This window comes from Ruditapes philippinarum, unplaced genomic scaffold (assembly GCF_026571515.1).
Source record: "Ruditapes philippinarum isolate M1 unplaced genomic scaffold, ASM2657151v2 ctg3539_1_1_1_1, whole genome shotgun sequence".
Classification (NCBI taxonomy): domain Eukaryota; kingdom Metazoa; phylum Mollusca; class Bivalvia; order Venerida; family Veneridae; genus Ruditapes; species Ruditapes philippinarum.
The window spans coordinates 40872-56382 of NW_026856521.1; the positions used below are offsets into that span (position 1 = coordinate 40872).

The window sequence follows — 15511 nt, forward strand, 5'->3', positions numbered from 1 at the left end:
TAATAGGACTGGAGAATTTATGTAACATATACCAGAATCCTGGAATAAAGAATGATCTGAGCAAATCGTGTTTGTTTGTTTCTTTCTTTCTTAAATATCCTCGAAATACTATTCCTATATCAATTATTTATATTTTACGTATTGTAATTTACTGTTCAAATGAAAACAAGTTCTTTTATCAGAAAGGCAATGAAAGAAAATATTTCAGGTTTTATAGGCGTTTCCTTTAAAACTTGTTATTTTATCACAAATTCAAAGAACTATCTGACAAGAAGATCAGGGTATTCTGTGTCCAGACATAATTGTTGATTATAATGATCATGATGGCACTTTTGGATCAATATCACGTATATTTGTTATAGAGACTTAATTGTCCCTAGTAACGCCTACACCGGTTTATGTACGGATATATGATGATGTGGATATTATAAGACTCAAAGCCTGTTTTTAATTGAATGAAAACAACAACCTTTTTGAACAGTTCTAAGGAGACCTGTGCCAGATTATAATGTGAAATTGGTATATACTATATAATAAATGTCATATACAGGTTATTCACCGACATTTCAAAAAAGGGTCTTGGCGGCAACAGACTATGTGTCTAAATAAATATACAACGTATATGTGGTATCCGACAAAGTTAAGACCCTTTGACTTTTCGCAAGATAGAGAAGCAAACACTACATAATTATGCGTTGATTATAAATGCTTTTGCAAGTCCTAGGAGTCTTTGCAAGTAAATTCAACTTGATAATAAAACGTTGCAAAATCAACAATTTGAAAGTAGTTTCCATTCATCAATATTAATAATATACTATGCTCATATTTTGGTAAAATACTTTTATTACAGAAATGTACTGAAATCTAGTACATGAAAATACTTTCTGAATATGTCTTTTTTGAATAAGTAAATGTATTTACTATGTTTGGGAAGCTATAATCCCTATTACTTGTCAAATTATTTTGGTCTATTCTTATAAAAACTGAAAGGTTTTGTTTTTTCCATGACACTATGTAATAATACTATGATTACCCGCAGTATTTAGTGCTCGCCAATTTTTAAAAGCCAATCACCGACGAGGATTTTTCAAATTTTCAGGTTTCAAATCTTAATAGAACATATTTTATATAAACTGGACGTTTTATATTATAAAACGCAAGTAGGCGGAGCTAAGTTTCGAAGAGCGCTAAAGTGAAATATACGCATGTGCAGAGATCTTGAAGTTTACTCCTACTAATCAATATTTATGCATCATGTTTTTTTCCGTACACGCACATGTATATCGTCACTACAGCATAGAATTAAAAAAAAGAGGTTCATTGAAATAAAAACAGCAAAATAACAGTAAAAATGATTCATTACTTACGGAACCAGTATCATTTTATAATTTCCAAATAAAAAGTTCACTTATTCCAACAAAGTATGTATGTAATATTTCTTACTTTTTAAGTAAAGATTGCAGCCCGTGCCGTTGCAAAACCGAAAGTGGGGTGTTTTTATTAATTTTACTTTTATTTTTGACAATATACTGCCATTTGTCCAAAGATGATATGTATATGAACATAATAAATATGTATGATGCATATATAATCAAGCTACAGGTTCATTTCAGCCCGAAAAATATGTCAAGGTGACGGGCGAAGCAAGACATGTCGACTTTTTGTAGCTTATTGTAAAGTTGCAGTACATGAAAATCGGGCACATGACAAATCAGCACATAAATAAAACATTCAAGTGTTCCGTGGTATACATCTTTTTTACGTGTCATACCTCCTTTCCTTATTACAATGAATTTTTACTGCATTGTTATCCATCGCTGGTTTGTTTTTAGCAAAGAATGACCTGCACGTATGTTCAAAGTGTGTACCGTTTGAGAATATTTCGCAAAGAGGGTACCGATATGGATATGCACCGTGATATTGTCTGATTTACTTAGACAGAATGCGGGAATAAGCTATGCAAAACACGTGACCCGAAATATGTACCGCTACCTCTTTCAAATATGGTTGTACACATTTAGGCAATCGTGTGACGTCACGCAGTGTGTTTGGCGGAAAAAATTGGCGGAGCACTAAGCCGGTTAGAGTGCATATTGGATGTTCTTCGTAAATAAGAAAGCTACAGTCGCTTCGCAAGCTCCGCTCCTTTTTAGCTTTCTTATTTACGAAGAACACCCAATATGCACTCCAACCTATACATAAAGTTTGAACCGTAACGTATTTTCTCTGTGTTTTTCAAAAGATGTTTATTTTTCATTTCAAAAGAGACTGTAAAGTAATTATAAGTGTTTTTAAATATCAAATTTGAGCATATTATATATTTAAGTATATAGAATAAATACACTAAGGTACATGGTCAATGGACCATTTTAGGCGTATGGCCGTGTCCTTGTGTTTAGCTCTTCTGGAATAAGCTTTGATATTGATATTTTATTGTCATAGCAAAACATCCACCCTTGCTAAGGCTAAAAAAGTCCGGTATTATAACATCTTTATCAATTCATTACGTTGAATTATGCCAATAGTGCTAACTACACATTAAAACTCAGGAATTAATATTTTTTCTTCTGCAAAATGTGCTTAAAAATGTTGTGATCATGGATTAAGAACAAGAAGAAAATAGCGTTGAAATGATTTGTGATACAAGAAGCAAAATGAAAACAAAGTGGTAATTTGAAATACTAAATCACTGTTAGTAATTGCCAAAACGCAAAAAGAAGCAAAGAATGGATTACGTGTATGGTCAAAGAATATCTTCATAAAAATTGGCAATGGTTTATAGTTAGACAACTGATAAGCAATGTATTGAATAAGGAGATGACTGGAAAGTTATATTCATATATATGTAAAGCCGCGACTTATGACTGTCGTCCATAAAACCGAGCATGCATTTTTGTTTGAACCGTTTTTGGGGTTCTTTAATGTGCGTAAAGCACGGTCATTGCAAAACAATTAAAATCCTTCTTAAAATAGCATTATAATATTATAACAATGGTAAAGTTAACAAAAATATTTCATAAGAGCTAGCTGTATACCCTTTATCTATTTTATATACATCATGCTTGTTTAGTAACTAGTACAAGTGTTACTGTTGATAAAGTTAACAAATATTTCATAAGATACAACTTAATACCCTTTATCTATTACATGTATATAAACATAATGTTTGTTTAGTGACCAGTATTATCACCGGTGTTAGCGTGTGCTTTGTGTTGCACCCCGAATCCCAAAATATATGATAAACAAAATCAACAAGGAAATGCGACGTTCAATGAACGCAACCCCCACACGACCAAGCAAGAAAAACCAGTGCCAAGGAGCCCAGGAGGACTCCAAACTAAAACAGGGACAGGCTAATCTCTAAAAGATACATAAGAAATAATAGTAACCGTCAAGAAAATCAAAGGAAACAAATAAATGATTGATTTATTTACCCAATAAGTAAAGGAGACAGAGGAAGGGGATAGAAGACTCAGGAAGGGGGAGGGGGAGTGCATCACACGCAGGAACCTCTACAGTGTAGCTGAGGAAAGAGGGTGCGGAAATGTATCTGATGGACCTCTCTGTCTCTCTCTGTCTGTCTCTCTCTTACTCTTATTTATAATATTCATAGTGACTTAGACAGAATGAGAATAATCAGGTTTATGTTAGATTCTTCTATATATCGGTTTTATAGCCGTAGCTAAGTATATGGAACTTTAGCGTGGCATTTTTGTGCACTACATTATAATGATATACATGTATACAAATTGTATTCGCTCTAAGAATATCAGCTAAAGAAAAATCAATAAGCATGATCGTCATTAGTTTATTTTTGTATCATGCATAATTATATACAAACCTTTTTATTCATGGACCACATACTAGGTTTTTATCAGTGTATACAAGAGCGAATTCAAGTGTTTTTTTTTCTTCTTCGAAAACCGGATTTGACACAAATTCAATATCTTTATATTATCACTTGAACAAACATATGCGATGCAATTGTTTTCTTTTATTTTTTCTGGCTAAACAATGCATACTACTGAAAGACGCTTTAATTTCAGTGTAAAATTTACAGATAATTAACAGGAAAAATTGCGTATTGACACATTTCAAATATATCACGTTTGTATATCATTTAGCCAATGACTTGATTTCATATTTTATTATGCAACGATCATTTTCGGGAAACCAATAAGAAAGGATTAGTTTAAATACCAGAGATCAAAGCTGTAATACGTTTTTGAAAATAAATACTGTCAAGTTCTAAAAATAACGCAAGTATATCATTTAAATTTATCGATATGTAGATAAACCAAGTGTTTACTGAAAACGTTGATAAATCAGTTATTTGGCGATTGGGACGTTAAATCAATTGTATTATACAAGTAAGTGTTTATTTTAAATATCTATAGTAATAATCACATCGAAAGAAAGGTTTAATTATGGTAATATGTTTTTTCTTGTTGTTGTTTTGTTTGTTTTGATAAGATTTTAAGAATATTATTTGTAATAAACTCAGTTCTGATTTATTTTAGATCGATTATTATGAAAGCTGAAGTTTCTTTTGAGCATGCATCAAGTTAGTAATGCTCATGATCACTGGGTATTAGAGGAAGATTATAGCCAAGTTTATCTGCATAAAATATTTCTGACAAATTTATTAATAAAACTTTTGAATTAACAATAAACTAATAAATGATTTTTAAGGAATGACCCCCAGTTGGGCACTATAAGGAATTATAAAACATTGATAACAAATGTCAGTTTTATGCCTTTTATGCCTTAATTGGCACATGTATGAAAAATTTGAACAACATTGAACGTACTATTACCAAAATGAAGGGCTGTTTTAAGCGTATGTGAATTTCCCCTAAGTATAATAATTGATATTGTCATGTACCATACATGTTATAATATTGATCATTATTTAGCAAATACCTATAATAATTACAAATTTAGATTAAGTATTTTTCTTCCCAATAGGGATCTGGGAGATACAAAAATAATATTAAAAGAATCAAACGAAAGAGAAAAATGTCCTTCTAGGGTTTGAACTTTCACTTTCAATGCAGTTGAAAGTAATTGAAGCCTATTCAAATTTTCTTCCACGCGGAGGTTATGCATTAGGAGGGTTACACCTTAATACACTCAATGTCTGTATCATTCTACTTAGAAGACAGTCGTGTTAATTTAAACCATTAACCACATTTGGTATGCGGATGTATATTAAATTTCTGCTCTTTTTTTACCGGAAAATATCAAGTTGTAGTACACTTGGGGTTTAATTCATATACTGCTGCGGATTGTTTGCGTCCGCGCCGAAGCGCGGCGCCCCTTTATGGATGTGAAAGGGCGACAGCAACTTCTCGAGCCTTTTAGTCGGTCATAATAAAAGCCGATCATTCCGATCGGTATGAGGGTGCTTGATTATTATTAATTAAAAATGAAATGTTGCGATATGTACAATGAATAGCGAACTGGAGGATTTCCCAATGCAAACATTTTCAAATGCAATAACCTTTTCCGTCTCTTCGGTTTTTTTATTTATCATTTTGTAGTACACAGTGGGTTATCATGGTATGTTAAAATAGAATGATGATGAGTTGATGACCTAAATATTCCGAAAATCTATTTATAGATGGATGTACTCCTATCGGTAATTCCGGTCTCTCCCGGTCTATTTTGACCGGGATACTAGTGACCGCACGTTTATTGTCCGGTCTCTCCCGGTTTTGGAGTAGATGTTTGATATCGTTACAGAACAGAACAAATATTTTACAGATAAATAAGCTTTTTTCCAAAATGAATGTTTGTCACTTAGTTTGGTTACAATAATTAATAAACATATATCAACTCTCAAATTTATTGATTATTATTATACATAAACATACAATTCGAGAAAAAAACCCAACAACAACAACAATAGCATGTTTCATTTTATCTATATGAGATAAAAACAATTAATATGTACAATAATTGTGAAAAAATGTACATTTTTATGGTTTTAATATGACAATATCAACTTTGAAACATTTTATTTAATTTGTTATTCTTGTTTAGTAAAGATGCCGAGGAATTATTCAAAGTTACAAATTAGATTTTATTAATTATTTAATTGATTGATAATTTAAAAAATGATAAAGAAAAATACAAATGTACATGTACATGGTTTAAGAATAAACAATATTATATATTGAAAGATTAACCATAATTTACTGACTATTTCCAGTTAAGTTTTGACTTATAATCGTCGGTCAATATGACAATTGAATTCTTAAAATTCATTTTACAATTTTAATAAAAAAAAAAATAGAGTAGTAAACGTAAAAAACTCAGTATCAAAATAGCACATAAAAACACAAAAAAAGAGAGGAAAACAATATTCATAAAATCTGTATTTTTGTTATTAAAATAGATATTACAATTATTGTATAATAAACAATAATGCTCAACATGACATGGTAATATAACCAGTGTCATATTTTTACTAAGTGTGAACAGATACCTTAAGAGGGGGTCTTCGCTAATAGCGATTACATAATAAGGGACAATTCCACAAGTGTGGTGTTGATCATGCGTGCAATAACGGCATGCTACCGGAGTCGCCTCTGAGTCGTAATAAATCTATTGTCAAAACAATGTACTGATTACTATTTACTATTTACAAAATCTAAAAAAGATGAATTAATGGTACAAATTACAGAAAAGATCCGAATGCACATATGGATTATAAATGATTGTATACATGTATATCCGTTGCTATTAATAATCACGATCATAAAGAAATAACAAGTGATATTCTAATCTCTAGCATGCCAATCAAAGTTCATAATGAACAAAGTCTTCCGTCCGTTCATTCTGGTAAAAACGTATTAACCATTGAAAAGTTTATAAGAATATCTTGAAATCATATGTCTACTAGTTCATCTTCACTTTCTGCATTTCTTGCTTGGACGCCCTTTGATGCTTTGCATCAATGCTTTTCTTGTAAACTTATTGTTTCTAATATGATTCAAAGGACTGCAGATTACCTAGAATGCATGAAATTGGCCAAAAGCGAGTGGACATGCCTGCTTGAAAGCATTGCTAAACCTACTAACAATATATAATCAGATATAGCTTTATACACTTTAAATGATTGAAATAATTAGGTGTACAATGGTTGGTGTAATTGTATAGGAATATTTATGAGCATCATTTCTTTTATCTAATATTTTATTTGTGATATGGGTATTTATACATGTAATCAAACTTATCAAATCATTCGTTTATTAACAATAGGGAAATTGTTTTTTATCAGTAATAGGGTTACGTTTTTATCAATAAGCGAATCAATGTTCGATATGCATTTTATTTTGTTAATGTATGTAAACATGTATATTTATACTGATTGACTTACAGGTATATTTATGCATTTTCCTATAATTATTTTACAAACAGTGCAGTTCAATCACATAAATAATAGCACCTTTTTTCGGTTGGGTTTTACGTCACATCAACACAATATAGATCATATGGCGACTTTCTGGTTAACTGATGTAGGAAGACCTCTTAAGATCGTTTTCTTCTTTAACTAGTTTATGGTTTACATTCGGATCTTTTCTGTAATTTGTACCATTAATTCATCTTTTTTAGATTTTGTAAATAGTAAATAGTAATCAGTACATTGTTTTGACAATAGATTTATTACCACTCAGAGGCGACTCCGGTAGCATGCCATTATTGCAATACATAATCCAGTTAAAGGAAAAATTAACAAAATCATTTTGATGTATTCCATATTCCATATTATAAATATAGTGCTCATATTCTTAGGATTAAAACTATGATTTGAAGTAATAAGGAACGCTTGTATTAATTTAGGGTGTTGGCAGGAAACGAGAGAATGAATGCTGAAGGAATCAGGAATAACAGTGACGAAACGCCAGAGAGTAAAAACAACACAGAGAAAGTCAGTGGTGACGAATTCCTTGAAGTGAAAACGGGTACTATATATTTAGTTATAAAAAGAATAGACTATAATCTTTTAGAAGAAGGGAACATACATATTAATGGTGATGCCTGGTTTTACTTTATATTCAAAATTGTACAAATTTCATATATGTATTAGTTATTGTTCTGAATTGTGAGATTCAGATCATTTTCGCTTTTTTGTTTTATATCTTATACCTCCACAACCAATTTTTTTTGCAAACAAATAATAATTTTCATACATAAACAGTTTATTTTACATGGAACAAAAACGATTATTACAAAAAAAACAACAAAAAACAATTTCATTTCACTTAACTCTTACATGATTTTTACAGAAATGTTAAGTGATAGAATTTTACGGTACGACAGAGACTTCCTTCTACAGTTTGAACAAGACAAAGGTGTATCTACAATGCCTATAACTCTACCAGTAATACCTGATATATTCCCAAATAAAAGTACTAAGGTAATACTAGATTGAAAATCATAAAGTTTTCAATTTTGAATTCTCAGAATAGATATCTAAGTTGCCTTTGTTGCATAAATATCTTAATCAACAAATAATTGTATATTATAAATGCAAGGTAAATGTATTTATCGAAACAAATCTGAATTGTTTTTAAAATGAAATCAAAATATTTACTTAGAGACATATATATATTTCAATATACCAAACTGATAAAAGAACAGTCAAACAGCCTTTGAAATATGAATCCACTTTTTGTATTGCGCAATATTATATAAAAATATCTATCTTTTTGAAATACGAAACCCTTAGCGCACAAAACATTTTATTGCATTTCGTAAAATACCGATCGTAAGTTATCATGATTTCTACGTATTTTAATTAATAGGTTTTTAGATTCTTTTAAGTTATTATATGAAATTTTGCTTAAAGTGTAAATCGCAAAATTGATTTTTATTCTACAAGAAGTAGGCGTGTCATTTAAAATTCCAACACAAAATTAGAAAACACAGAGCTTTCTTGAATGTCAGCATAATTATTATATATGTGAATGCCAGGTTATTCCTGTTTTAGCATATAAATGTTCATTATGTGTAATACGGGTAAGACGATTTGCCTCAATATTATGTATAGCGTTATGTAACGCATGACTAACGTTGCTCTCTATTTATGTTTTACAGTGGAAAAAATCAAAATTACAAACAAATTTGTTGGTTCTAGCCCGATTTTCATTATGCTTGGACTTAAATTGTTTTGCTCTTTTGTCTTTGATGCTCTTCATATTTGTTTCTATTTCAATTATCCAAGATCATGTGCTTACATGAAAATACCTATACTGTTTTTAAAATTCAGCAGACTAAATATAAGCATTGCAGAGACAAAGAGTCGAGACAGAAAATTATAGAGCATGATATGGAAAGAGAAACGTTTGATGATACAGAAGATACGTCATTTTCGGGACGACATTCGAGCTCGACAGAATCGGAGAATCAGGGACCGGCAGACACATTCGAGTACAACGATACCTGCTATATTGTTGTCGACTTCGATGGAATAAATGATGATTCCATTGAAGATAATAAGACTCCTATAGAAACTCTACCCTCAAATACTGGAGCGTTGTCTGAGTATGAATCGGAGGGAAATGATAAAGATAAGAAAGCAAAAGAACACTATATGACGAGTGACCATAGGAAAGATAGGAAGAGATATTCTGAAACTAATAACGCGAAGCTAGAATCCCATCATAAACGTAGACGGTCATCATCACATGGACATGATGAAAGCGACAGAATTAAATCCTCTTCAAATAGCAGAAGCCATAACTTTAGTTATAGACATAAGAGGAATGCTAGTATCAGAAAACAAAAACGTTTCATAGATAGGCACTATGAGAAGTCACCAGGATATAAAAGTAAGGTTGATTTACATGATGCTTTTCAGAGCATGTCACATTATAGGTGTGAAGTTGTTGGCGAAAAGCGCATCACACAAGGCCAAGGTAGTTATAAAGGAAAGGAAGATGTCAACAATAAGCAATCAGAACACATTCGTCCAATTCTATATGAAAATGGAGTATGTATAAAACCTGAGTCAGATGACGCTAGAAATGAAGTGCAAGATCTACAGTTATCACCAGTGAGTGAGCGGGCTTTGTCACCATACGCTGACTTTACAGGATTCTTTAATAATGAAGAAAAGCATACAAATGGTTTAAAAACTGAAAGAAATTGTCTTAATGAAGTTAAATATCTCCAAAATAAAGAAACTGAGATTGGAAGCACACGAAATGAACAGTGCGAGAACGGAAATAATCTTACTACAGGACAAAACCCACCGACCAATTATGAAAATAATAACTTTTTAAAAAACGCACCTATACCTTACAGTGTAACCCCGTATGGTTACAACAACATTCAACAGGCGTACTGCAGGATGCCGTTTCAAACACAACCTGTCTTCCAATACAGAAATCCAGCTCCTATATACCCAGTTCCAAATGCTTATTGTGTGTCACCCTTTGTTCCGAATATCCAAGATCCAAATAGAAGCAATAGCTACAGCAATTTTAAAGGCAGGGGTCAACAAAATCAAAATAATATTGTGATAAAGGAACCAACATCAGTTCAATGTGGCAAAAACGAGTATTACTGGATATCGCCTGAAACCGTGGATTCACTACCATTAAAAGTAAAGAAGAAGATAGTTTCCACCGTGTACCGAGTAATGGTTGAGGGAGAAGATTTGGAATTTTCTCCTGTTAACATTTTGAGTATGATGAAACAAAGTAGCCCAGTTAAAGTTGGGTTTGCCACGGAGGATACATTGCTTGATCTTTTGAAACGCAATGAAGATAAATTCTTATTTCAGAAACGTACGCATATGATATCGCCTAAAACAAATATCAACCTTTGTCCCACATTCACAAATAACCCTTATAGTAAGCACGAATGTATGGATTTACATATATGTAAATATCACCTCCTTGGATGTTGCACAGTGGAGAAGTGCAAATTCAGTCACAAGCTGAACTCCAATCACAACGTTAAAGTACTTAAATCTTATGACCTTTGGAAAATCGATGAGAGGCATATTAAAAGATTACTGCAGAATCTAAACAATAGAAACATTTCAACTACACCACTTGTGTGCAAGTTTTACAATAATGAAGGAGGTTGTCAAAAGGGAGAATTTTGTATGCATTTACATGTTTGTACACATTTCATCAATGATGATTGTATGTTTCAATCAAAATGCAAAAGATTGCATGATCTTAATAACCAACAGGTGAGGAATGTCCTAGAAAAACATGGGATATTTCCAGAGAAATCAAACTTTGACAAAATTCGAAACCTGATTAAAGCAACATTGGCTGACGGAGGAGTTAAACTGAAAAGGGAGCTTTCAACATACCAAAAATCTAAAGAAGAAAAAGTCATAAATAGTAAAACAATCAACCATTGTTCAACTTTACCAAAGATTCGTTCATCAGGAACATATGAGAATTCAAAATTATCAAAAGACATACGAATCAATAGTAAAAACAAAAATATAGATATGCAAGACACAGGGTCAATCTGCTCGGACAAACTCCCTCAAAAACCAAAAGACACAATACAGTCAAAGGGTTCTGAATTTGAGATGAGTTCATTGCCAGATTTCATATCTTTAGACACTTCGGAAAACGATGTTGTCATGTCAAGTTGCTCTAAAACTAACGTATCAGAATCTTCAATGAAGGGAGTAATAGGTACGTCTGGAGATGATCTAGAGCTAATGGAAAATATGTCGGAAAACGATCAATTTAGAATTACAGACACAAGTTCATCAAATAGAACAAAAATCAAAACATCATCTTCTGGAAAACCAATTTTACCCAAATGGAAATCATTGAATCACAGGACCGAAGATAACACTGTAGTTGATACAAATAAAATAACTGACAAAGATTCTATTGAGAAGGCAATAGATGACATTATTCAAAGTGAGGCTGATTCTGATAAAGAATCAGTAGAAAGCAAACAGAAAAATAACAATTCCAATTTGAATATGAATTCAGACGAGGAAAAAACAGACGAAACAAACAACCTCCAACAACTTGACATTAAAATTATTGAATCTACTAATGGTAATACAGAGTATTGTAAACTGGTCGATAACGAGTTGCAGACCAATCCAATGACTCAATGTAAAGCATCGCTAGATATTAAATTTGAAAGTACGTAAATATTTTTCTCATTTGAAATTAACTTTAATGTAGCATATTTTATTTGTACTTAACAATATTCGTTCCTACAATTAATACAGCAATCTAAGTAACATTAAAATATAATTATGTCAGAAGTGAAAAAGAAATGTGTTTATATCAAAATAATAGTTAATAGAAACGAGTTATGAATGCTTTTTTGTACAAAATATTAGTCTTTACTTAATATACACCTTTTATTTAAAGTGAAAATAAATTGAAAAATGTTTAATTATTGCATTTTAATTTTTATCGGTTTCAATAATTGTAGTTACAAGTGGAACAGCTGGGGGATATCGTGTAAGAAAAAATGGTGACAGCTGGCAAATGCAGGTAAAAACAAAAATTGGGACGGACAATGAAGTAACGGATGTACATGGAGAGCAAATTTGGAAAAACATGCAAGAAGACGAATCAGAAAGGCTGAACAATATATATTCTATTTTCAATGATGTGATTGAAACTATAGAAAATAAAAAGCTATATGGGGAGAAAGATATTGCGCTGTACAGCGATGAAAAATTATAAGTAAGGACCTTTATTGATAGCTAAGGGAGCATGCATTTTGTAATCTTTATTCCATGTTTCCATGCCTTGTCTACTTTAGGGCATCTTGTTTTGATTTGTTTAAACACTTTTATAATGTCTTATTAAATTGTCTTTGGCTAAATTCAAAAGTATACTGTCTAATATCATTTGAAGTAGCCCTCACGTGGAAGGGAAGTGAAAGGCAATTTAAATACCAACGTTGCATTTAAAGATAGATATGTTAGTCATCCATTTAATTATTCATCCAACATTCCAAATATATTTGCATTATTTGCTATATAAATGATGAGCATAGGTGACATTGCATTGCCTATTAATAAGTGTTTAAAATAGTGTTCAATATTCTTATATTGTAACTGCAACCAATATTTACTTATTTGCATCGATGTTAAGTATATTTAACAACTTGCTAAAAAAATCGAAACATTACCAAAACTATTAGCTTCTTATCTATTTGGTTCTACAGGTACAAAGATATATCAGCATAATTAAACTGTCCAAAGAACCGCTTATAATTATTTCAGGGTTTTTTTAAAAATCATATACTAACATAATTATTTTCTTCCCTATAATAATATCAGAATTAGAATAATTTGTGATAAATGCAATGGACGTTTGACTAACATCATTTTGTGCGCCTTTAATACCTACTATTTATGTCATTAACTTATTAATTTATGTCACGTTTTTACTTTACATATAGTATTACATCTAACTTTTATTACAATAGTTTTCTATTCTAGGTATTCTACAAACAAAATCATTTTTCATATTACTACATATAATGTGATAATTCAATTAGTGAAAATGTGCAGGTATCTTGCACAATTTTCTTCGATATGATTTGCGGATTAGATCATACCTTTTTTCAATAAAAATGCATCTTTTTAAACATATTATATATTTAAGTTGAATGTTTATTTCAAGATCGTGGCGAAATTAAATCCTTGAAATTTTGATAATTGCACAATGTTACAAATTATTAAAAATTGTTTTATATGATACATTTTTATGTACAGTCATAGCTTTATTTCAGCATAAACATGTGTGATGTATTAATAACTAAACATTTTCATGCAAACTTCAAACTTATAAAACTAAAACCAAATATCAGACACAGCATAAACTATATAGTTATATATCTGGAACAAAGTCAACAAAGATCGGGCAACATTGACTGTATCTGGAAAAAATTCAGGCGGAATCAGACGAGATTCCATGCATCTGGAACACATTTAGGTGGAATAAGACGACATTCAAAGTACAGTTTTATTTGAAACATATACAGGCAAGAAAAGACACCAATCCATGTTCCTGAAACAAATACAGTCGAGTGCAGGCAACAAAATCTGGAAAATGTTCCGAAGAAATAAGCTCTGAAGCATGCTCTGGAGGAATCAAACAATACAGGAGAAGCTGATTGTCAGCCTAAGCATGACATCTAGACTTGTTATCGTGTAAACATTGCTTAAAAGCCCAATAATGCTTTTGCTTGTATTTTTATTTCACAAATTTTAAAGCTTTTTAATGTTGGTGCATTTTTATTTTATCCACAAAGTTACACTTTGGACAATTATCTCAACCATCTTTTTTTCATCGGTTGCTTGTTGGCAATAAGTACTATTATAGTGATTTAGTATTTTGTACGGAAATCAAAATACTACTTTGATTACATTTTGCTACTTTTGTGACAAATTGTTTCACATTTTATGGCCTTTTCGTCAGGTAACAATTATCTAATATTCTCTAAACCATTATTTCAACATTATCAAATTCATGTTTGCCCTTGCTAAAGAAGTAAACGTTTATTTGTCTCTGAGGCATAATGTGCCTTTAAAACTTTTTCTAAAATGATTTTCCATTTTTTTGTACTTACATGTCATTACTTACTACAATTACATGTTCAATAAAATCTAACTGTGATTAAATCATTTTGTTCTTATTTTGTTCATTATAATTGTCTCTTTTGCATTAGGAATTTATAAGGTGATCGTAATATCACCGTTCAAGTCTGCAGTCATATTATTTATATAAATATCCAAAATTAAAATTCGTTAAATAGAGAGTAGCTTTATATGAGAAGCTGTCAAATGAATAATAGAGCTATGAACCACTACAGCGTGTGTACATATCAATTAAACTTGCTTCATAAGATTAACCTGAGTAAACGAATTTATGATTGTTTTATTGGGTTTTATGTCACACCGACACATTATAGGTCATATGGCGACGTTCCAGCTTTACTGATAGAGGAAGACCTCAGGTGCCCCTCCGTGCATTACTTCAGGCACGAACGGGTACCTGAGTAGAACAACCGGCGTTCCTTAAGCTAGTTGGATAGCTTCCTCACATGAAAGAATTCAAAGTCCCTGTCGGGACGAATTTATGAACCCAAATGTTCAGAAATATTCACTTTTTCTTACAACACTGATATTGCTTTTGAATAAGGAAATATAACAATTAAGCTGATACTTCCGGCGACTATCCGCCAATACAACCGATACATTATCTGTTAAATGATCTATAAAATGAAATATTCATGGTGAAAAAGAGAAAGCACCAAAGAACGTCCAAAACGACAGGATTAAATACGTTGCAGGCCCAGTATGATTGAGTCTTTCATTGACGGCATCGGAGAATGCAAGCTACCGTCCACGCCCGTAGCCTCAATTGAAACAGAACAGGAATGTGTTAAATTTTCAGTATCAAAACATCCGTAGATATGTTAACATGGCGATGAGTGTGTAACTGTGTTTCATATGTTTTCAATGTTGAATATATCAATTTTATTT

At 31.5% G+C, this 15511-nt stretch overlaps 1 protein-coding gene across 3 annotated transcripts; it reads left to right on the top strand.

Moving 5' to 3' along the window:
- Positions 1 to 3547: 3547 nt before the first annotated feature.
- Positions 3548 to 14647, top strand: LOC132746876 (uncharacterized). 3 transcript variants are annotated; one of them, XM_060736154.1, is made up of 5 exons: positions 3548 to 4370; positions 7849 to 7970; positions 8295 to 8425; positions 9293 to 12143; positions 12442 to 14647. In XM_060736154.1, the coding sequence occupies exons 2-5, from the start codon at positions 7871 to 7873 to the stop codon at positions 12696 to 12698; spliced, it is 3339 nt and encodes a 1112-aa protein (XP_060592137.1). In that variant the 5' UTR covers positions 3548 to 4370; positions 7849 to 7870; the 3' UTR covers positions 12699 to 14647. The 3 variants fall into 3 exon arrangements, with proteins under 3 accessions (XP_060592137.1, XP_060592134.1, XP_060592136.1); XM_060736151.1 differs by having other exon boundaries at positions 3549 to 4370; positions 9278 to 12143; XM_060736153.1 differs by having other exon boundaries at positions 3549 to 4370; positions 9281 to 12143.
- Positions 14648 to 15511: the final 864 nt, after the last annotated feature.

What these genes read in the sequence shown, in the direction of transcription:
- LOC132746876 (XM_060736151.1), top strand. Translation starts at nt 7,871, where the DNA reads ATGAATGCTGAAGGAATCAGGAATAACAGTGACGAAACGCCAGAGAGT. An exon ending in ATTCCTTGAAGTGAAAACGG is followed by an intron (nt 7,971 to 8,294) that starts GTACTATATATT and finishes TGATTTTTACAG; the next exon opens with AAATGTTAAGTGATAGAATT. An exon ending in TCCCAAATAAAAGTACTAAG is followed by an intron (nt 8,426 to 9,277) that starts GTAATACTAGAT and finishes TTTAAAATTCAG; the next exon opens with CAGACTAAATATAAGCATTG.